Source organism: Oryzias latipes, chromosome 6 (genome assembly GCF_002234675.1).
Source record: "Oryzias latipes chromosome 6, ASM223467v1".
In the NCBI taxonomy this organism is placed as follows: Eukaryota; Metazoa; Chordata; class Actinopteri; order Beloniformes; family Adrianichthyidae; genus Oryzias; species Oryzias latipes.
The window spans coordinates 8,895,605-8,919,805 of record NC_019864.2 but is presented as its reverse complement, the minus strand read 5'-3'; the positions used below and the strand labels follow the sequence as shown (position 1 = coordinate 8,919,805).

At 41.9% G+C, this 24,201-nt stretch overlaps 2 protein-coding genes across 3 annotated transcripts; both read left to right on the top strand.

Moving 5' to 3' along the window:
* Nucleotides 1–853: 853 nt before the first annotated feature.
* LOC101160315 (sorting nexin-24) lies at nt 854–10,436 on the top strand. Its single transcript, XM_023955621.1, has 7 exons — nt 854–990; nt 3,000–3,083; nt 3,167–3,271; nt 7,177–7,271; nt 7,509–7,541; nt 9,866–9,933; nt 10,060–10,436. The coding sequence occupies exons 1-7, from the start codon at nt 928–930 to the stop codon at nt 10,176–10,178; spliced, it is 567 nt and encodes a 188-aa protein (XP_023811389.1). The 5' UTR covers nt 854–927; the 3' UTR covers nt 10,179–10,436.
* A 1,027-nt stretch (nt 10,437–11,463) lies between these two features.
* adpgk (ADP dependent glucokinase) lies at nt 11,464–22,542 on the top strand. 2 transcript variants are annotated; one of them, XM_011475832.3, is made up of 8 exons: nt 11,464–11,693; nt 12,585–12,801; nt 17,670–17,895; nt 17,982–18,044; nt 18,182–18,302; nt 18,384–18,580; nt 20,312–20,410; nt 20,549–22,542. In XM_011475832.3, the coding sequence occupies exons 2-8, from the start codon at nt 12,602–12,604 to the stop codon at nt 21,107–21,109; spliced, it is 1,467 nt and encodes a 488-aa protein (XP_011474134.1). In that variant the 5' UTR covers nt 11,464–11,693; nt 12,585–12,601; the 3' UTR covers nt 21,110–22,542. The 2 variants fall into 2 exon arrangements, with proteins under 2 accessions (XP_011474134.1, XP_004069514.1); XM_004069466.4 differs by having other exon boundaries at nt 20,546–22,542.
* The last annotated feature ends 1,659 nt before the right edge of the window (nt 22,543–24,201 follow it).

Below are 24,201 nucleotides of genomic sequence, written 5' to 3'. Positions count from 1 at the left end.
AATACTCACCTATGGTCATGAGCTCTGGGTCACGACCAAAAGAACGAGGTCCCAAATACAAGCAGCTGAAATGAGCCGTCTCTGTGGGGTGAAAGCTCATCTCCCTTAGAGATAGGGTGAAAGGCTCAGTCACCCGGAGAGAGCTCAGAGTAGAACCACTGCCTCTCCATTTTGAGAGGAACCGGCTGAGGTGGGTCGGGCATCTGGCCCAGATGCCTCCTGGACGCGTCCCTGCGAGGGGTGTTCCGGGCATGTCCCACTTGGCGGAGGCCCCGGGGGAAGACCCAGGACACACTGGAGAGAAAACATCTGTCCGCTGCTTTGGGAACGTCTTGAGGAAGGGGCAAAGGAGAGGAAAGTCTGGGCATCTTTGCTTAGACTGCTGCCCCCGCCACCCAGTCCCAGATGAGTAGAAGAAGATGGATGGATGGATGGATGGATGGATGGATGGATGGATGGATGGATGGATGGATGGATGGATGGATGGATGGATCTTGAATGTTTTCTAAATAGTTTTGCTTTTCTAAGTTGTTAAAACAGATCTAACACATTTTCAGTTGAAGATCTTTCGAAACAAGACTTATTGTGAAATAAATAACATTAAATTTGAGATAAATGTCCTTCCTTTTCAGAGTGAAAGCTCTCTTAGTTTGGTTAAAGCAGAGTAAAGTTAAATGTCACCCTAAATCTTTAATTTTCCCCCCAATGAACATTTTCTATGGGCACCACCGCCTACTGCACCTTTCGATGTCCTGCCTGAGATCCGCAATAATGAGGAGGAGGAGGAGACTGAGGAGGAGACTGAGGAGGAGCGGAGGAGGAGAATGAGGAGGAGCGCACGCTAACCTGACCGGAAAAAAAGTGATACTCCCAGAGATCCAGAACCTCCGCGGCGGAAGGGACCTCTCCGAGGCAGCAAGCCCCCCCATGATTAAAGTGTCGATCCCGTCGCTGGAGAAGGAGGTGGACGAGTCCGGCAAGAGCAGAAAGGTGAGACCTCAAAGGCGAGGGAGAGGCAAAACGCGCGCGCTTACTCTGGAGCGCCGCGCGCCCAGGTGAGCGCCTTACCTGCCCTGTTCTGTTGTTAAACGTGGCGGTGGCGGCAGTGACGGAGAGGGTTTGGCAGCTCTCAGGTGAGCTTAGTGAACAGAAACCACCGTGTTCAAATGAAAGCAAACATAAACAAAAGTTAATGGAAGAAAAATACATTTGAAACAAATTTCTATTTTATTTTTTACCACTTTTACTTCCATGTAGTTGATTTTCATAAACATGAAAGGCTTCTCATGCTTTGTTAGTCTCTTCCTCTCTGGCCCATGCAAGTCTCCCTTGGGTGCAGGCAGACAGACAGGCAGGTATTTGCTGCTTGACTGTTTTTGGATTCAGCTGTCCTGCGGTTCTCCTTCATGGCCTCTGGGAGTGTGTGTCAAGCAGGAATATTTTTTATTACTATTATTATTTTTTATTTCAAACTCAAAATGAAAATAAACACAAGAGTTTAAATGAAACAAAACAGATTGCTTGAAAAGGAGTGGGTGGAAGACAAATCTTGATCCCGCCCCTTTTTACAACACCTTATGTTGTGCATATTTCTATTTACAGTTTTTTTGTCTTTAAAACATTCAAATTACATTCAGGGTAACACTACACAGAAGTGACATCTGCTTATTTGTTTTCTTGTTTGAAGCAGGAATTCTGAAAGAACGAACAGGAAAAGATCATGTCATTAGGCCACGCATGGCTTCTCCAAAAGGGAAAGTCTAAACTATCTGGTTCATTGAGTGGAGTAGTCATGCAGAAAAATGGTACTTTCACTTGTTTCATTTTTGTTTGGTAGGAAACTCATAGTTCTTTGAATGAGTAATAAAAGAAGACTTTTCTTATCAAAAATCTTTAATATTCGAGTACAAACAAAGTTTTTGCTTTTATTTTTTAGTCAGAAATGAGGTGATATTGAAGTCATCTTAACCCTTGTGCTATCCTATGACCCCACCCATGACCCTATCCTTACATTGACGTGTTCTCCCTACCATGACAAAGGTGGAAAGATTTCATGTAATCCATGGACACCAGTGAAGATCACAAATCATTGAAGAAAAAAGGTTCAGCGCACTGTCTAGTGGGTCTAGATGACCCAACTCCCAATGTTAAAGTGCCTAGGATATCACAAGGGTTACAGACCAGCTCTGATTAAATTTGTGTTTCTGGTGTTTTTTTAAACATGTTCTTGTAATGTAATGCTGCTAACAAATGCGCCTGAAAACTAAATTTCCAGGAAGATTAAAACAAAGAACTGTCATTTAAATCTCTTGGTCATTGCATATAGAAAAAATGAGAGAAGAGTCACGACATCTGCATGATTAAAGGTAGACCAAGTCAAGTTTTGAACAATAAGCCAATCATTTTACTACAGTACAGCAGAACACCAGGTTAAATTAATGATATTTTTTGGTGAATCGATTTAAGTCTCTGTGAACACCAGGAAGCCCAAATTTTTTTTACACACAGCCGATAAAAATGAACTGGAGTGAGAAGTGTTGTGGATTCAGAGCTCAGTGGTTTTGTTAATATGTGAGGCATTAATGTCCACCTGTCACAATTTCAGAAAGTGTTTTCGGTCTGGAGAATCCACTCCATTTTATCTACAACAAGAAAAATCAGCCGGCTGAAAAATTCCTTCTTCTGTTACATTTTAACCAGTGAAAGTGTTACCAACACACTTCTGTGATGTCCATGTTTGACTTGAAACCCTCTATCGTCTGAAGCTCAGTACCTCCTCCTGCTGGACCCCTGGTGTCATTACACCCTACATGTCAAATCACCAACAGAAAATGAATCTCAGGGAACATGTTTCCTGTTATTAATATTTTTTTTTTGGTTTTAGATAAAAGATATAGTCATACTGCTTTTTATGTTCTAAAAAATGTAACTAACTTTTAGCGGTTAAATGTTAAATGTATTTTTAAAAATGCCTCATTAGACGTTTTTTTTGTGTGCAGCTTTTCCGAGTTGAAGTTTTGTTTAATGAGAGGAAACATTATGTGCTCCGAAGAAACGGCGATTTCCAGTCTCTTCACAAAAAAGTAGGTATTACTGGAGTGCAAAAAAAAAAGTTTTCAAAAGTCGTTTTTTGAAGTTCAGGCATAGATGTTTGTGGTCTTTGCAGCTCAAGAAAATTATCAATACTCCTGATTTTCCAAGCAAAAGGAACCCTCATTTGAGGACCAAACCTATGGAGCAGAGGCGACAGGAACTACAAGTTTACGTGCAGGTAACCTCCTTCGCACCACCCAATCGATGCTTCTCATTGGCTGATCAGTTGTCATGCAGATCATACATCTGATCCTCTTACCGTGGGTCTCATTTCTCACTTTTAGATCAACTATTGCTCACACATCATGACAGGCTCCCCTTCCTCATGAGTTTGATATCTCCGGAAGCACAAACAAATGTTAGGGTTTGAAGATTCTCAGTCATCCAGGTCATTCTACAGCACTGTTCTACTTTTTTTGGGGGGGCAAATGGAAGATCCAATTTAAGGACAGAATCCTGAGAAACAGGCTTGTCTTAGAATTTTAGAATTTCATCAACAGAATTGACCATTTTCTACAGCTTGGTTCATAAAGATACAAAAATATATTACAAGTGTTAAACATAGGATTTAAAAAAAAAAATAGTGTTTCCTAAAAAAGAACATTTTAATGCAGGGATGTTTAGCCTCCCAAAAATGTAAATACAGTGTGGGAGCCTGAAAAAATTCTTACAATTGTGCCTTGCTCTCTCGTAAACGCGACAGTTTTGAACGCAGAAGCCTGGATCGTGCGTGTTGACGGACTTTGCATTGAAATGGCTGTTTGGACGCCTGTTGCTGAGGGGGTGAACGTAGCTTCAGGGCCAACATGCAGCACATCAGATGGGTTATCTGCCTTTTGTCCTTGGCTCCACTCATAGACTGGTGCCAACTCCTGCTGGTAATTGATGCCAGCCTTTTTCTGTTTTTAGTTTTTTTTTTTAAAGGTGGTCCAATGAAACGACCTACAAACCAGAGGCTGCATCTACTGATGCTGATACATGCTGCTCTGATATAGTACACTGGAGAAACACAGGGACAATGCATTTCTCCTCAAATGACTGCAGACCAACTTTATTCTGTGCCTTACTCTTCTAGGCTCTCAGACTTTGATTCCCCCCAAAAAAACAGTTTACTTTAAGTTAGGGCTGCACGATATGAGGAAAACTCGCGATATGCGATATTGGTAATTAATATTGCGATAACAATATAAATTGCGGTATATAAATAAATAGCAAAAAAAAAAAAAAACATCATTTCCATTTCACTGCAACAGTTTAAAAATTATACTCCAAATGACCCTCGTCGACGTAGGAGGCAAACATCAAACATAAAAGAGCTCATCTGATTGATCAAAAACATAAACGGGTCCTTCTGATTGGTTAAATGCATAAAAGGATTTATTTCATTTGTTCAATATTTCAAGCTGCCATGAGTTTGTTTTAGCACATTTAAGGTAAACATTTATTGCGATTTTTGCCGTCTTTTGCGGTATGCATATTGCACAGCTTGATGTCGCGATAACGATAAATTTGCGGTATATTGTGCAGGCCTACTTTAAGTGAAAAGAGGACTTTGGATCTCTTAGCAACAGTTCAGTTTTTTGTTGTTGTTGTTCATAGCTCAAGTCTGTAACCACTAACATTGTCTCTTATTTGTGAATTTTCATTAAGAAAAGTGAAAGTTGAAGTTTATGTTCTAGTTAGTTCTATCGTAAAGGCTCTACATGGTCTATTCCTCCTAAATCTCCCCAAAATTCTTGAAAAGTGACCAGTTATGACCTGCAGGAGTTTTTTTCACGCACTCACTGATGCATTGTGATGAAACCAAGACGGTCCAAACTACTTGTTGTTTATTGTCTCATTTACATTGACACTTTGATCATTACTGCAGTTTTTAACACATGTTTAGCTAGCTTTGCACTCTCTATCCAGTCATACTTGTAGTCACCCCTTGTCATACGGGTGGAGACTGAGGCGGTCAATCACTGTCCTGGAGAAACAGGAATTTGTTTGGATTTGTTTTCCATCTGTTGAAGTTGATGATGATCAGCGGTACAGAATTCAAGGTGGGGTTTATTACGTTAAGTCAGTGTTTTTCAACCAGTGTGCTGTGGGAGATGGTCAAGTGTGCCGTGGAAAATTGCCCTCATTAACTGATCTAAAAACATTAACCATCTCCAGGAAATCAGCTCTTTGTTCATCCAAACAGGTCCTGATAAAACACTGAGTAGTTAGGAATATGAAAGATCATAAAATACTTTTTTCTTTGTGTTTAATTGATTCTATTAAAGACATTTTGATAAGAATGACGGCACCGCGATTTACCTGCAGCTATAACTGTTTTCTGAAAAATCCCGCAGCTTTTACTGTCTCCACGACTCCACCAATCATTCTTGAAGGCTTAATCACATGTCATCAGTCTGACCAATCAGAAATGTTAAAAGTCTTCACTTCCTTGTTCCAATTTAGCTCATAACTCACTCATTTCCAACAAAAACACCAGCTAAAGCTCGTCTTTAGCAGTGTAGCTTTCCACAGAATCCGGTATCAGACCGTGGAACAAGTGAACAAAACCATGAAGCTCAGAGACGCAAGTCTTTCTGCCGTTTTCTCGCAGTATTCACACTACATCTCCCATGATGCATTGGCTTACAGGGACAGCGCCTCAGCGTACAATGAGTCGCCCTTGTTACACGGATTGAAACCACAACGAACATACAGTTTGTATGTAACTTAACTTTTATTACATCTTTTAGAAAAAACATCTGCAACTTCCTGCTTTTTCTGCCACAATTATCACAAAAATGCACGTCAGATTGCCGGGGGGGGGGGGGGGGGGTGCTGTAGATCAAAACAGACTACGAGTTTCTGCTTCTTCTTTTTTTTTTGGGATGCTGGTGTGCCGCGGGATTTCTGTCAAGGTTAAAGTGTGCCGTGGCTCAAAAAAGGTTGAAAAACACTGCGTTAAGTTACAAAAGTTAAAAAAAAGTAATAACAGCATGTTAATGTTACCAAGCGGTGAAACTCTGTGACCTGCTGTTACCCATAAACCACCTGTGCAGCCTGACCTGTATGCTTTATGGACTCCACAGCACCACCATTGAAATAGTGGCCACAAAGCAACAAGAAAAAAAAGAAAAACAAAGAAACCAAGTTCTAATCTAAAGCAAAAACAAGTGTAAATGGCTGAAACATCACCTTATGGATGACAACAATCTAGACCAGGGGCGGGCGCTTCAAGGGGCGCCTCGGTGTCCTACACGTTTTCCAACCAACCATTGAAGCTCTTTTTAGGCTAAACACACCTGATCCAGGTAATCGGCAGCAAATAAGGAAGGGTTTCTGGAAAAGCAGCAGGAGGCCGGCCCTCCAGGCCTGGATTTGGGCCCCCCTGATCCAGACTGATGCAAGTGTCCAACATTTAACTTAGCAATTTTCTTTAACTCTCTGAAATCCAAAATTGTTGATTTCCATCTGTGGTTTGATTCTTCTAAATTAAAAATCTTTTCTAAGAAACACGCCTGTGGGAATAATTTCACTTTTATGGAGCAAAATAATGGGGGGGGGGGCATCTTTGGAATTTTTTTTTACTTATTCCATACAGATTTTTTGTTTTTGGATGAAGGTTAACTACTAATGGAATCCAAGCCCTTTTTTTCAATTCAGTTCAAATTACATTTATACAGACAACACAAGAGAACGGCACATACACTAAAAACAATCAATTATGATCAAATGTTTTAAAAATACAAATGCATGACTCATGTTATTTATTTATTATACCGCCCTTTATAATTGCTTTGCCTTTTTGTAATGGATTGATGATTTTTAATGTCTTCTCTGCAGCTCATTCATATCTGAACCTCTGTACAGTGAAGTCAAGCATTTGTTCTCACAGCTGGTTTCATTAACATATTTGATCCTATCAGACTGTATTTATTGTTTCTAGATTTGGGTGCTCTTTGGTAATTGTTTATCCTTTATTTTGAACTTTATTTGAGGTGATCAGTGATCTCTAAATGATCATTGAGCTCTGGACTGTAAAATCGTTTGTTATTGAAACTTGATCAATGTTTTTTTTTTTAATATATTTATTTTTCTCAGGAGGTCATCTATCAAAATGAAGATGTGCCGCAGGCTTTGCTGGACTTCCTCCACTTGAAACACTACCACACAGGAAACAGACACAGCAGCTTTGAGTGAGTCCTCCTAAGGCTGCACCCCGACCTCCTGCCCATGCTGCTAAATTAAGAGCCTTCACTTTTGCATTAAGGTCCAATGCAGCAACACCAAGAGCCATGTGAGGCGGTCATTGCAGTATCTCTGACCTACTATATATCACAGCTCATAGTTGTGTAGTGGAAATATGCACAAACTGGTTGATTGTCCTGTATTTTGGAGTTGTGTGTGTTTTGATGTGCCTGCTCTGTTTTCAGATCCCTGGATGAACTGGACAGCCAAGACGACAAGTAAGAACTTTACCCGTGTTTTCAAATCCTCCATCATTTGAAAACTTATGCAGCAAACTGTTTTATTCAGAATATGCTTTTAAATAAATAAACTAAAACACATCAGTGGTGCTGCAACACAGCTGAACATTATTTGTACATTTCTGTATTGAATACATTTTTTTTTACAATTTATACTTGAAAATAGTTGATTTTGGAAATTAGAAAACTATTAGTTAAGAAATAAGTGCATGAAAAAGGTGTTTTTGTATTTTTTTTTTAATTAATCCTACATGTGGGACTATTCAGGTCAAAAAATAGGTCAGTGGGTCAAGTGTAGAGTAGAGGTGAATCATACAAACCGGAGAGGCTAATGTTTCAGCTGTCATATATTGGAAAGGGATAAAAACTCAGAAAAAGTTTTCTCTGCCTCTTCTAATATTAATTGTGATTAAGGTGTTAACATGCTACAAAACTCAAAATAGATGTATTCCCCTTTCCTTTACCAAAATACGTTGAATCCAGAAATAAAACCTTATTCCAATAAATTCTGCTTTTACTGCAGTGTCTGATTCAGGTTATTTGGGTTAAGGTCATAACGCTGCCTTGGGTGTAAACTCTCATCGACCCGGTTATTATTGCAGTGAGGCGTGTAATCTAGGACAGCCATGAAAGTCAGAGCCCCTTTGATATTTGTCCACAGAGGCAAATTTGATCGCGGTACCGCTTCAGCAGATTCTTCCGAACTTCTCGTACAGTTTGCCATTTTTAGCCTCCGTCACTGATATGTCGGTGGTTTGTTTGTCATGTTGTAATTCAGCCTTCCAGCAGTGATGCATGTCTGTTGCCCTGGAACTTCCAAGTCCTTTTCCTTCTCTGTGTGGTTTCTAAGTTGTAAATGGGAACATTTGGGATAAATGAAATGAGTGTAGTGGTAAAAATAAAAATGTAAGTGTTTTAAGCAGCAAAGCTTTTGCATATAACGCATTTCTTATGTAATACTGCAGCACAGGACAGACCGGTGTTCTGGTCAGTCGTCCAGAACACATGTGGAATGCAGTGAAAGGGCTTTTTGTGGACGCTTGCGTTCACGGCGCCTTAACGATGCTTAACAAATGATGCATGGTTGAAGAGTTTAACTTGTATAAATAATACATGTTAGTAGGCTGCTCCTCAGCTTCAGAACTGCTCTAGAAAGAAGCGCCAGACCTCTTCTGTCTTCTTTTGGTGATTTTAGACACACTTTGCATAAAATCATTTTACTTTTTATTTTAAAACAGTAATAAATCTGTAAAAACCTCAAACAAATTTACTGAAATGGTTCAGGGTCCCTCTCCGACCATGTTTTGATTTATTACAAAAGTGTTCCCAGTGGGGAGCTGGTTTAGCTCGTGCTGGTTTGCAGCGCCGTCCGTCCGTGAAACCAGGGTTCGACTCCGGGCTGCTCCCTGTTCCCTTCTCTACCTTTGTGCCGGTTCCAAGCCCGGTTTGAGAAGGTTGCGTCAGGAAGGGCATCCGGCGTAAAACATTGCCAAATATACCATGCAACTTGTTCCCTGATGGGAGAAGCCGAAAGAGGAAGAAGACAAAAGTGTTCCCAGTGGCGTTTTAGTTATAATTTTGCAGTTTTTAGCCGAAATCCAAAAACGTGTCATTTTCTAGGACATAGTTTCTGCAGAGCTGCAGGAATTCATCAAAAATTCATCACTGACTTGTGGAAGGTGCCCCCTTTTTTTCTGTCACTCACGCTAGCCCAGTGGTTCCCAAACTGGGGGGAACCACTGGAGGTATTGCAGGGGGGGCGCGGTGGAGTTTAGACACAAAGGATTTGTATGTTTGTGTCAGTGTGGGGGGGCTCGAAAATATTCTAATCTTCAGAAAGGGGGGCCCTGCAGAAAAAGTTTGGGAACCACTGCGCTAGCTTACAGCCCTCACACCCCCTGCCTAACAAAAATGGCGAGCAATGTCAGAGCTTTCCAGTCGTACCGTTTAGATCCAGATACCAGCTTTGACGAGGAAAACAAAGACGCACATGGATCTTTTTGTCCACATTGGAATGGAGTGGAGCAGGGAGCTTGTGGCTCGTCCAGCGTATTTTCTAATAAGGTCTTTTTTCCAACGACATTTTTTCGTTAGGTCCCGTTTCATAATGAATGGAATAAAGGAATACTCAGACATGCAATTTTAAGCTTTATTTTATTTGTCCAAGTCCTCCATCAGATAAATATTACAAGAATATGTTAAAAAATGTTAGCAGAGTGAGTCTTTAAAGTACGGTCTACTAGGATACATATTGTAAAACTATTTAATCAATGTTTTGATCTAATTTTGCTTTTTTCTCTTAGCTGTCATTATTTAAACCAGCCAGTGTTAAGATTCTTTAAGGATCCTTATCTATCCACTGGCTTGTCAGGTAAGAGTGAGTTTGCAGCTTTTAACATACCAATTTCCAAAACTGTAACCCGGCAATGAAGCCAAAATAAATGGGTTCATCTTTTCTTTACCGAATTTCTTTTGCACTAACACTCCCGTCTTCCAGGCCTCCCTGATATTGTTGCAAATGGGGTTCTCCAGGGATTTTACCCGCGGGATGTCCGGGTCAGCTTCACCGCCTCTGCCCTCGCCACACCTGATCTCAGCACTCCTGTAGAGGCCTGAAGAAAAGCACAAACCAGCGCACAATACGGCACACAGACAGCTGACACCAAAGAAAGTTTTTGAATGCAGAGGTTTGGTGTAACTGCAGACCATCACCAGGATATTGTTGCAGTTGTTGTATTTATAGCAGATTTCTTTCAGATTTACTCACTAGTATAGAAGTTGTACTTTTAAACTGTGCACATTCCAGTGAAACCATTGTGTATCTGTTATAAAATGTTTTTCTAATAAACATTAGTCCATTGTGTATGATATAAAGGAGTCGTCTGTAAAGTCTTTGCTTTGCTAAATACATGTTATTACCATTTTTTTGTGAGAAATTTTGTACTAAAATTGCGATGAATGTTTTAAATGAACATGTAAGCTTTTTGTATAACCCAAAAATCTTAAACAAAAAACTATACATATTAGTTGGAATACATGAACATCTGGATATTACACTTCAACATTTCACTTTAACATTTCACATATTGCATGAAGAGTTAGCCTAATAATAAGGAAAAGAACTCTTATGTAAAAACAAAAACAGTAGGCCATAATAAAATTATCTGTCCACGCAGAAAGTCATTTTTACTTATTAAAAAATCTTAAAAACATTTGAAAATCTAGAAACCAAGAGTTTCACACAAGCATTTACAAAAGGAAAAATAGGCTAAAAAGGGAAACTGTTAGAATTACTTCAGATTAAATGGTATACGGCTGAAAAAATCATATTTTTTGCCATTTCTAAGTAAATGGTGTGTATTTTTTTAGTTCTTGTGTGCATATTTGTAGTTCATTTTGTTATAAATGCCAACGACTCGGAACAAAATGAGAAAACCGTCTTAGTACAAGTTTGACATTTGAGAAAATCCTCACAAAATCTAACTTTCAAATGACATCCTTAAAATTTAAACATTTTGAGGTTTTTTTTAGTCCTAAATCGCGTTTTTCTATAGTCAAATGTATGGAGCAAAAAGATTTCGACTCGTTTTAATAAGTTTCTTAATGAGACAAAAAAAACTGGGCTGAATGTGAGAAAAGCTTGGAAAGGTGAAGAGCAAAGATTACGTAAAACAACTTAAAACCTAATCAACCATCATGAATGTCTAAAAACAAGGTTTTAAATATTTGCAAGTATTTTGCAGTAAAACACAAACTTAAAAAAAAGTTAAATAACAATATAGAAACTGAAAACAAAAATATTAGCAAGTTTAAAAATAAGAAGTGGTATAGTATTTCGGTTATGTCGGTGGTTTTAACGCAAAGTTAATGAAAAACGTGATTTGTTGTTGTAGGGCGCATGCGCAGCTCGCTGAGCGGAAGCCGCTGCAGAGAGCTCTCTGTCTGCAGCCGCCCCTTTTGATTCTCAGTCGGCGCTCCTTCAGATGCTGCTTCGCTCGCATTAGTCCATGGTGCCGCGTGCCATTTTCTCAGGTAGCTCACCTTCCGCTGCAGCCGTCCACCGCGTAGATGCCCCTGTAAATCACCAGATAACCGGATCTCCTTCCTGGATATAAACCCTGCACTTTACCGGTACGTCTGCGCAACACCAACAAGTTATTTATTTGAAAATAATGAACGCAACCAAGGAGCAGACTAAACGTTTAAGTAGTGTGTGTTCTTTCATTGGTTGTATAAGCCGGGCTGACCAAAGCCGCGCGCTGCTGTCAGATTAGCTTTGCTAGCTCGTTAGCTAACGACTGTCCACGTTAGCAAGAACTTTACCCGGGAGAACCCGCCTCAGCATGACTTCAACTTACAAGGACAGGAGGTGTTCTTACATTTGACTCACTGGAAGTGGACAAAAAAACTACAATTACCTACTGCCCATGAACGCAGCCATTCTGGCGCTGCTCAAGAGCAGCCTTCATTGATTTGCAGCAGAAAAGCTGCTTGTTGTGGTTTTGTTTTTTGAAGTTTAGCTAGCTTAGTTTTCATCTTTTAGGAGCAACCAAAAACGACTACATAGTAGCAATACTTGTAGTACTATTATTACTTTAAGAAATTTAAACAAAATTTCAATTTTCCATTTTTTTCTGAAATACTAAAATAAATATATAAAAAGTGTCTTATTTAAAAATGTTTTTATCTTAAAGCTATTGCTAGTCACTTGGATTGAGGGTTTCATTGAAACAGCTTTGATGCAGGTGGAAATGATCCAAGTGGAATATCATTTTTAATTGAGCTTCAATTTATTATAATGACATTTGAATTATAGAAATTAACAATTTATTGTTGTCCACCCACAACAAAAGTAAGAAGACTGATGAACCTGTTTAAATGTAGAAAGGATTATTATGTATGATTGTTTTTATGGTATTTTTGTTGCTAGTAAAGGAATTGTTGTTCCAGCTGCACACAGAGCAGGAGTCCTGGCAGCTTTAAAGCGTCTTTGTTAAAGGGACACTTGCCTCTTTGTTGCAGACGTGTGTGGGAGCGCCATGTGGAGGAAGGCGTCAGCGGCCGTCCTGCTGGCCTTAGCTGTGGGCTACTTTTACAGTGGCAGCCCGGAGCTGCCGGAGCGGGTCCTGCAGTACTTCAACCAGGCTTCACCGGGAAACGGCCTGGAGCACGCCATCTCTGCTGCCTGGGAGGCTCTCATCACCTTACCGTCCCGCCAGTGGAGCAAAGTGGCAGTGGGGTGAGTCACAGAGCCGAGGTGCCTCGTGTGGATCTGCCGTGATCCCGTTCGGAGTCTGGGGTCCGTAGTGCTCCTGGATCCTCAGGTGACAGGTCAGGATTGGTTGTACCTGAAGAATGGCTCACTGGAGGGATTAGTTGCATCTGAATGAGAAGGAAATTTAGGGAAAGTAGTTTGATGCAGCCTTACTGAGTAGGGTGACCTAATTACAGAGCTGCAAAAAAGACAATGCAAAAGCATTTTAGGCACGTTCAAGAATGTGCAAAACACATTAAGCCCATGGTGTTGACACTGGAAGAGCAGGGAGGGACTTCTTTATTTTCTACAACCAAAAGTATTCATTTCTGCTTCATAATCAATTTTTAAACTGTTGGCACTTCTGTGAATTAAAAGGGACGTCCTCTATACATCACTTCCAAATCAGAGTCCCTGATTCAAAGTGTATTCAATAGCTGCACGTTTTATGCATAGAGCCTGAAAATGGTTGTGAAAATGTGCATATGAACGTGTGTGAACGTGAGAGTTTTGACCATGGAAGCCCAAAATGCTCACGTATGCATGTTTACGTTAGGGTTGTGCCGATGGACGATGATATCGTCCATCGTGATGGGTGACTGACATCCCGATGGAGAGACCACCATCGTGATGCCACGCCCCCGCCACGTTGCGCGTCGACACCATAAGCCGCGGTTACATGTACAAAATATCTTGATGGGATCAATGGTCGGATTAGAATCCAACCGTGTAGATGGGCCCAGAAAAATGTTTTCAGAATATAAAAACGTTCACTAAGGTCACACTTTCCGTCGGAATAAATCATTCGCACATGCGCAGTAGGGTTTGAAAACCGGAAGAATATAAATTCCGCCGAGCGGCTTTTTTTTTCAAACTTTATTGAATGTAACAATTCAATACAAAACAATGTTAAACAGCGCCGAGCGGCTATATACATTGACATGTCAGCTCGGTAAAATACAAGATGATCTTCTAAACGTGCTTTTAATAATGTTACGGTTATTATGAAACACCTGTTCGCTCATCATTTGAATTTTAATCCGTGTGGTCAGTGCTTTTTCTGAACGAAGCCAGGATTAGCAGTATGCTAACAAGGGCTAACAACATTAGCTTTGGGTGGTTCTGCTTGCTGGCTGCACGTAAACATGTAAGAATAACATCAGCCTTTATTTAGTCGGGACACGACTGGAAACACAAATCCGCGTGATTGTTTGAATGTTTTCTAAGGACTGAGCGACATTTCTGCTTTGAAGCTCAAACCCCTGTGTGTGCTGACGATCCGAGCTGTGCTCACACACACACTTTTAGACCCGGTTCTGAGTTCGGTAGGTAGTACCCCTAGAGCTGCGGGACGGATCGCAGTCTTAAATCTCCCAGATATACCGCTCATGTAGCAAAGCACCCCCCCCCCCCCCCCTTCCCCTCAAACACAAAGCTGTAAGTCCGCGCTCCGCCGGTCCACTTCACTAGTGAAGTGCGGGAGCGGACTACTTCTTTTCTATTTTGTTTGTTACTTTTTTTGTTAAAGTCACTTCCCTCAGTTTATACTGGATCATTGCGGATTAGTCATTAGTTGGGAAATAAAATGAAAAAAGCAAAAAAACGAATAGCAGTTATATAAGAACGAAAAATGTAAACACCCCCCCCCGACGATGTCATCGTCCATCCCGATGGTTGACAGCAAACATCGTCAACGGCCAATTTAAGGGACATCGCCCAACCCTAGTTTACGTAGACTTGTCATTGGAAGAGGCCACTTGACTGCGCGTTGCGGAGGGGGGCGTAAACGTAGCTTCAGGCTGCTCTTATGTCCATTTTTTATTTTTTGATTTTGTTGCTTTATCCCTAAACTCCATAAACTGATTATTCTCCGTTTTCATTCCATGAGCAGCAAAAACCAGCAAGAAAATGTCATTTTCTAATAGATTCCAAAACAAAGTGAATGGCCCACCTGACCTGACTGTTTTTCAGTGTATAATAGTAATCAACCGCATAGTCAGATTGAAAAATCCTCTTCATATCTTCTTACGGTTTCTCCTGTTACTCTGCTTTAGCCAAGAATCATTAAAAGAACCTCTAAAGACCCACTCTGATTAAAATCCTGTTTTTGGTCCTCTTTGCATTTTTGCTCACGATGGGACTACAGATCGATTCACAGGCTACTTTTTTAGGCACACCTGTCCGACTGCTCGTTAAAGCAAATGTCTAATCAGCCAATCACATGGCAGCAGCTCAATGCATGTAGACATGGTCTCTAGACAATCTGCTGCACTTCAAAGCGAGCTTTAGAATGGGGGGGGGGGGGGGGGGGGGGGGGGGATTCAAGATCCATGTAAGCCCTTGTTTCCTCATCCGAGCTGGAATCTAGATCAAAACTGTACGGCTGGATGGCTGTAATATTGCTCACCATTTTAGTTGTACTATTATTGTTTGCTTGGGGGTGTGAGGGGCTGTAAGCCAGCGGTAGTAAGTAAGTAAGTAAGTAAGTAAATTTTATTTGTATAGCACCTTTCGCAGACAAAGGTCACAAGGTGCTTCACAGGTTAAAATATGTATACATACACATATAAAAACATAAAATATAAAAAGCATAAACCATGTAAAACAATCATCTCAAGCCCAATAAAAGTAGCTTCAGTTAAAATGCTTTGCAAAAATAAAAAGTTTTTAGTTGACTTTTAAAAGAATTCACAGAGTCCAGGGAACGTAGCGACAATGGAAGTTCATTCCAGAGTTTGGGAGCAACAGCCTGGAAGGATCTGTCTCCTCTAGTTCGGAACCGTTTGCGAGGGACCATCAACAGGTTCTGATCTGCAGACCTCAGTGCACGAGATGGTCTGTAAGGGGCGATCAGATCACAAACATATGGAGGAGCTTGGGAATGAAGGGCCCTAAAAGTCAAAACTAGAATTTTGTATTGGTAGCGGTAAGCAACCGGGAGCCAATGAAGAGCTTTGAGGATCGGGGAGATGTGATCTCTTCTCTTGGTGCGAGTCAAGATCCTCGCAGCAGAGTTCTGGATCAGCTGCAGGCGAGACAGCTCCTTCTTATTCAGACAGGAAAACAGACTGTTACAGTAGTCTAGCCGTGTAGAAACAAAGGCATGAATAAGAAGTTCTAGATCTTCATATGACACCATCTTCCGTAGCTTAGAAATGTTCCTCAACTGGAAGAAACAGTTCCTGATCGACTGCTTGGAGTGCTGCTCCAGCGACATATCTTTGTCAAAAATGACACCTAAATTTCTAAGGCTGGGTTTGACATCCTGGCCAAGAGAACCCAAGTGCTGCTTAATCCCTGGTATAGCATCATCAGGGGCAACAACTAAGGTTTCTGTTTTCTCTGAGTTTAGTTGCAGAGAGTTTTTACAGAGCCATTGTTTTATCTGCATCAAGCAGTTCATCAGAGAATCCAGCTTGTGTGTCTCGGAGGGCTTAAAAGAGCAATATAGCTGGATATCATCAGCAAAGAGATGGTAGGAAACATCACTGAAATCCTGAATGATCTTTCCAAGAGGGATCATGTATAGGAGAAACAGAACAGGGCCTAGAACAGAGCCCTGGGGAACCCCACACAGTAAGTCTACTGACTGAGACATTTTGTGGTTGGCCATGACACTGAAATTCCGACCGGATAAGTAAGAGGAAAACCAGTGGAGAACTGACCCTGACAAACCAATCAGGTCCCTCAATCTGTCCAATAAGATCTGGTGGTCAACCGTGTCAAAGGCTGCTGAAAGATCTAGTAAGACAAGGACCGTGTGTCTGCCAGAATCAGCAGACATCAAGATATCACTGGACACCTTCAGCAGGGCTGTCTCTGTGGAGTGATGTTTACGAAAACCTGACTGAAAAGTGACATAGATGCTCCTTTTATCCAAGATCTCTGACAATTGTTCAGCTACCACCTTTTCCAGAATCTTTGATATAAATGGAAGCTTTGAGATGGGTCTATAATTCTGGAAGACTGATGGGTCCAGATTAGACTTTTTCAGCAGAGGCTCCACTATGGCATGTTTGAATGCGTTTGGAAAAATACCAGTGGAAAGTGAAAGGTTTATCATTTCAGTGACACTTTGGCCGATGGTCTCAAACACCTTTAAGAAGAGTTTGGAAGGAATGACATCAGATGGACAAGTAGAAGGTTTCAACTTGGTCAACAGAGCAGATATGTCCTCCAGAGTGACAGGCCTAAAAGTAGACCATTTGTGGGAAACAGGCTCCACCACAACACCATCATCACAACAAGGAGGTGGGAGCTGCTCTTTGATCTTCTTAGTCTTATTTGCAAAGAACTTGAGAAATTCATTGGAGTCGGCTTTGCAGAACACAGGGGGTACTGGGGCTGCAGGACCAACAATAGAATTTATCGTGTCAAACAAAACTTTTGGGCTCTTCTTATTTGAGGATATTAGCTGGCGAAAGTAGTTGGATCTGGCATCTTTCACCATCTCGTTGTATGAGGACAAGAGATCCCTAAGATGCAGCCTGTGGACCATGAGATTGGTGGATTTTAAAAGACGCTCAGTTCGACGACACTGTCTCTTTAAATTTTGGATGGCTTCATTTATCCAGGGACACACTTTTTTCTTTGATAAATTGGATTTGACAGGAGCCACCTGATCTAGGATTGTGACACAGTGATCACTAAAACGATCAATCAGATTGTTAACATCAGAACTGATGTCAGAGCTTCTTGACAGTGTTTTTATAGTGAAGAAAAGCCTCAAATCCTTGTGACTTCAGACTGGTTCTTGCAGATTCGGTCCTGAAAGTGGTTTATGCGGACCGCTCTCTGCAGCTGGTTCCTCTCAGGGCAGGAGCTAAAGCAGAGCTGCCGTTTGTCTGGTTCAGGGTGAATGCCTGTGTGGATGTGGTGGTCTCCGGCGTGGGGCTGCTGCAGGCTCTGGCCGTGGATCCCGGTGCTGGCCGCGACCACGAGGTGCTGCACTCCAAAGAGGACCTGAAGGAGGCCTTCATCCATTTCATGGAGCGCGGGGCGGCCGCCGAGCGCTTTTTCAGCGATGAAGAGGTCTTTCAGCAGATCGCACGTGCAGCTGCAGAGTACCCTGGTGCGAAGGCAAGGCCACCCCCCACACGTCCTTCTCACCTTACATCATTTCTTTTTAGGCTTTGTTTTTAAAGCTTTCCTTCATTTGGTTCCAGCTGTACGTGGGAGGAAACGCAGCTCTGATGGGTCAGAAGTTTGCCACCTACCCAGACTTGATGGTACACCTGAGTATTTATGTTTGCATCCTTTAACCATTTTAAAGTCAGTGTTTTGAACATGAACATGGTCTTCCCTTCTTTCTCCAGATGTCTGCAGGAACGAACAGGATTTTTAAAACACATTTCTCTTTCCTCAGGTTCTGTTGTGTGGGCCTATCGGTCCTAAACTCCACGAGCTTCTAGACGAGCAGATCCACGTCCCGCCGGAGTCTCTCCAGGAGATAGATGAGTTTCACCTCATCCTGGAGTACAAAGCAGGTGAAGAGGGGGTAGAGGCTTTCTCCGCTCAAAGCTCTGCCACAGAGGGGGGTTCCTGACGGCTTCATCTTCTCTTTCAAGGCGAACGCTGGGGCTCGACTCAGGCACCGCAAGCCAACCGCTTCATCTTCTCCCATGATGTGTCCAACGGAGGGATGAGCTCGCTGGAGACGTTTGTGGCCAGTCTGGAGGAGTTCCAGCCGGAGCTGGTGGTCCTGTCCGGCCTCCACATGATGGAGGGTCGGGGCAGGGAGCTGTGGGACGGCAGACTCAAGCAGGTCAGAGCTTTAAAGAACCTAGTCTTCTAATCTGTGATTCGCAGTTGAGCTTTGCGGTTCCTACAGGCTGCAGGTTCCGCCAAACACGTTTAGTAGGTAAAGCTAAGAGCCTAATAACAGTTTTTCATTATACAACAGTTTACCAGACTTTATAGTAACTACAAGTACATGAAGGACTCTTAACAAGCTTTAGGGAAGCTTAAAGATGTCCCGTAAGGACACAGGAGTAATCTGTTTGGCTTCTGGACAAGGATTAAAGTCGGTTTCTTTCAGACCTTCATCTGTAATCTTTACGGGGGCGGCCGTGCTGCAGCGGCAGGGCGGTCGACCCTTGAGCGTAAAATTGCAGGTTCGATTCTCGCCTTGCACGTCCATGAGTTGAAGTGTCCTTGGGCAAGACACTGAACCCCACCTTGCCTCTGGTGGGAGGTTGGCGCCAGTTTTCGGCAGCGGAGCTGCCGCCAGTGTGTAAATTTGTGAATGGGTCTGTTACTGTAAAGCTCTTTGGGCCTTGAAGAATGTAGAAAAGCGCTAGATAAGTATACGCCATTTACCATTACAAATTCCCTGGACTTTTCTTTTTTTAATTTCCATTTCAAAAACAGTTATATTTGTTTAGAAAATACATTTTTGATGTAACTTCTGCTTTAAACTCAACTTTAGTTTCATCTTGCTCTGTAAAAATCTTTCAACTCAAACACAAATCTGTTTTCAAACTTGTATTATTGAATCTTGAAATCTTGCAGCAGATTCTAAAGTGCAGGAAAGCGGTTTTGTGCTGTTACTTCACAAACGGTGCAAAGCCGTTCTAGAAAGTCCCTTTTCTCGACATCAGAACCATCTGATTGACGCTGATCGCATAAACGGTTGAGCACTTATGGTATGTCAGAAAGCATGTCATTCCGGTCTCACCAGCAACATCTCCAATGTTCAACTGAATCCTCTGCTTTGCTGGTGGCTTCAAGTTTGGATTTTTTCGGATGTTTTCCTGATGAAATCTCATTCATCTTGTCAGCCAACCTTGACCTTCCTGAAGATGAGGGAACTGAAGGGACAGATGTGGTTGACAGTTCAATCCCATCCAGAATGGCTGTTTGAGAGCGGAGGGTTTCACTGTCACCTGTCAATCAAACGCTGGGGTCGGCTTTCAGGTCCATTCTGGAAAAAAGAAACCACCTAAATGTAAATCTAACAGAAACAGATTTATTTCTGGGGTCTGTTTTTCAGACTAGTTTACTACAGATCAGTAATCCAACCTGATTATCTCCAAACATTTCCTGTTGCAGTGTTCCCTCATCGCAGTTCATCTTTTGCAGTCTTGCACATTTTTTTAGTACATCTTTGCGTGCTGTCTTTAACGGTGCGTTGTGTTCTGTATCCTGATTGGCTGTAGACCTCGTCAATCAACCTCCTTTTGTCTCCTGTACAGAATGTGTTCAGTTTGCAGATTCTACATCAATCTTCAATCACGATCAGATCTTTGTTTTCATTTTATATACTGGACTTATTTTCTATGAAGGTTTAAACTAGAGAGAAAAGTTTGAAAATGTTCACGTCTAAGTGCCTAAAGTGTGTAGTGAGGAGTTTTACTGAACTAAACCATCCGAAATTCTACTTTGTGGATTCCACCTTTCACTAGGTGTTTTTAGAATGCTACTCTGGCCATAAATGCTGCAACACTGTAATCCTTAATTATAAAATGAATCATTTGTTTGTTTCCTGTACTTGAAGGCTGTCATGGCTTTAGCTGACATTCCTAAAGACATTCCCATCCACCTGGAGCTGGCCAGCATGACGGACAAAGACTTCATGAACAGCATCATGCAGGAGGTAAATGTGGGAAGCAGGAGTAATGAAAACTTTGACGCTGAAAAAGATTGAATGTGCTCAAAATCCTCTGATCCCGAAGGAGTTCTGTGGATTTAATTAAAGTTTCTTTCCTTCTCTCTGTGCTGTTCCTGTTAGCAGGTCATGCCCATTGTCAGCTCCATCGGTCTGAACGAACAGGAGCTGCTCTTCCTCTCTCAGGCTGGAGGGGGCCCTCATGCCGCGCTGCCAGCCTGGACAGGCGTCCCAGAAGTGGGTCGGGTCAGCGACATCCTCCTCTGGATCCTGGAGCGCCACGGCCGCGTCGAGCCGTCGTCCGAGAGCGAGCTGACTCGCATCCACTTCCATACTCTGGCCTACCACATCCTGGCCATGGTGGACGGGTACTGGGGGAACCAGGCGGCTGCGGTGATGGCCGGGGCGCGGGTGGCCAGCAGCCAGGCCTGTGGCCTTCAGGCTGTGGACCCCAGCAAGGTGGAGCTGAAGGCGCCGCTGGAGTTTTACAGCTCTCACTCCGAGCCCAGGGAGAAGCTGTCGTTGGACCCCACGGAGCCCGTCGCTGTGTGGCGGCGAGGAAACGTGACCTTTCACTTCACACCGGTGCTCGTCTGCAAACACCCCCTGCGGACAGTAGGACTTGGGGATGCCATCTCAGCAGAAGGTCTGGTTTACTCAGAGTTAAAGATCCAACAGGCTTTCTGAAGACTGTCTGGAAATGGTGGCTGGAAAACCGAATCTGCTGTCAGTCTCTCCTGCAGCTGCTATTCGCAGGACTGTTCCTCCTCCATCAGGCTCCTTCTTCCCAAGGTTCCTTGACTTGAATGGGTCAGCAGGGACCCGTTTGAATCCTGCCTGACGTCTCTGACTGCCGGCCCGGCCTCACAGACGCTGGAGCAGAAGGAGCTCCGTGCCCTGGCCGCGGTGCTGAAGCCATCCTCACTACTTCCAAAGAGTTCTGCCGTCTCCACTCTTCCCGTCGCCTGCAGATCTTCTTTAAGCCGTGCCTTTAACTACGCTTTCATTTCTTTGTGCACATTTCCACAGCCAAACTAACAACTCTGCGCTTCAGATCACCGCCTGACACAAACACTTCAAACTGCTGAAACTTCCACTCCAATCATCTTTTGATTTATGGTGATAGTTATGATTATGCCATTTTAGCCTAAATCAAGACACCTGTGTTGTTTCTACTGCGGTAATAGTTCATTAGAAATTCTCCTGAGTTGTGGGCATGACTAACCCCATCCCCTCCCTCCCCCCATGGCGGAGCAGGGAGCGTGTGCCCCGCCCACCATAGTCTCTGCATCACAAAAACAATCTTTTTTGTTATCGCTCCCGATCCACGATTTGAATAACGAAACACTCAGAAATGCATTTTAAGCTTAATTTTCCTCCCCACTACGAGAAAATACATGTTAAAAACTCCAAGACTACAATTTTCATGGATGTGGGTCAACAATATGCCGACTAGAGAAAAACTGTCCTTAAGAGAAACACTTCCTGTCATACAGTTATTGATGTGAGTTTTTATTTTTGAGCGATGCACTCCCAGTGTGAACATGTTCTCCATTTAGAATTTCCACCGTAGCGTTGCCTTTATATAAAGAGACGTATTTTATTTAGAAGTAGGAACTTCAAATCTGAGTCTTAATGCAGTTCTAGTTATGACTAAGAACCATTGAAAGTTGAATCCAGATGTGGATCCTGTTCTTTTGAAGCCTTTTATTCAGTCTGTAGGGGTTCACATGTCTGAAGTGTGTGGCTGAGCTTTCTGTGAGAAAACACGACAATGTGATGTTTGTGAGCACTCCTTTATCCTGTTAGAACATGGCTAACACATGACCACTTCAGTTGTGCAACAATGATGGAGTCTTACTGCAAACCATTTTATTTTTACTGTTTTGTTTTTTGTTGTGTGCTTGGAAGAGCAAACCTGCTCTTCATTTCTTATAGTTTTTTTGCGAGTACAATCTGTTTAAATTTCATTTCTTCACATTTCACTGTCATGTCTTCAGTACTTGTAACATTTCATCCATCTGTCCTTTAAATTGAAATGCTGAACGTTCATTTGTACGTGTTTAAGGAACATTATTGGGTATGCAATAATAAAGATAAAGCTGGGAGTTGGTAAGAAAGATTGTTGCTCCAAGTAGTTGTTTAATGATTTTGTCAGTTTTTCCCAATTTATTCTAAAAACCACATGAAAAGAGACTTTTAATAAAAATGTTCATTTATTTAGCTTCTTTTGCACTGTTCAGACTGTTTATGGGAAGAATTATAGGCATCGGTAAAGCAATAAAAGATGATGCCAAAATAACAAAACCAAACATCCTCCACTGAAATCAATATTTCAGTACATACATCTATTATGAAAACGTTCCCAGTGATCTTTCAATGATGCCGTTTTTTTGCCTTTGTTTACTCTGAAAGTTTCTCCAGATCAGCCGGAGTTCATTAGAAATTTGCCCCAGAGATGTAGGCAGGACCATAGACTCCCCCCTTCCCATCACCCAGAACTGAGATCTCTCTGTTTGCACTCTTCCCCCGCTGTCTTACAGCCCCTCATAAGCCCAACCTCCAATTATCTGTGCCATCTGTTTGTCTGCAAGTGGATGCATCGGAATGGAGCGGAGCTGGGAGTTTGTGGCATTTTTCATCTGCTCCTGATTCACATGGTAAAGGAATACTCAGAAAGAGTTGAGTTTAATTTTTTTTATATATGTCCTCCTTTAACAGAAAAATGCCACAAGAACATGTTTAAAACAAAAAAACTATTCATTAGTGAGTTTTTAATGAAATATTATTCAACAGTTTTAAAGGATTGCATTAGGTTTGAATTCCTTTTTTTTATCTCATAAGGTGCCATCACAGGTCGTCAAAGATATTGTTCTACAATATATACATATTTATATTGTATATTGCATTTATATTTTTTGGTCAGTGTACATATATAAATATATGTATACATATATATATATAGATATGTGTGTGTGTGTGTATATATATATATATATGCATATATATATATATATATATGCATATATATATATGCATATATATATATGCATATATATATATATGCATATATATATATATATGCATATAAATACATATATTTATATATGTACACTGACCAAAAAATATAAATGCAACACTTTTGTTATTGCTCCCATTTTTTATGGTATGAACTCAAAGATGTGAAACATTTTCCACATACACAAAATAACCAGTTCTCTGTTCACAAATCTGTCTAAATCTGTGATAGTTAGCACTTCTCCTTTGCCACGACAATCCATCCCACCTCACAGGTGTGCCATATCAAGATGCTGATTAGACAGCATGATTATTGCACAGGTGTGCCTTAGACTGGCCACAAGAAAAATCCACTCAGAAATCCTCAGTTTTATTTTATTGAGGGGGTCAGGAGACTCAGACAACCAGTCTGGATCTGGTGTGACCACCATTTGCCTCATGAAGTGCGACACATCTCCTTCGCATAGAGTTGATCAGGGTGTCTATTGTGGCCTGTGGAATGTTGGTCCACTCTTCTTCAATGGCTGTGCGAAGTTGCTGGACATTGGCAGGAACTGGAATACGCTGTCGTATACGCTGATCCAGAGCATCCCAAACATCCTCAATGGGTGACATGTCCAGTGAGTATGCTGGCCATGCAAGAACTGTGTTCTTCGCCCATTACATACAGTATGCCTGCCCATACCATAACCCCACCACCACCATGGGCTACTCGATCCACAACATCGACATCAGAAAACCGCTCACCCACACGACGCCAC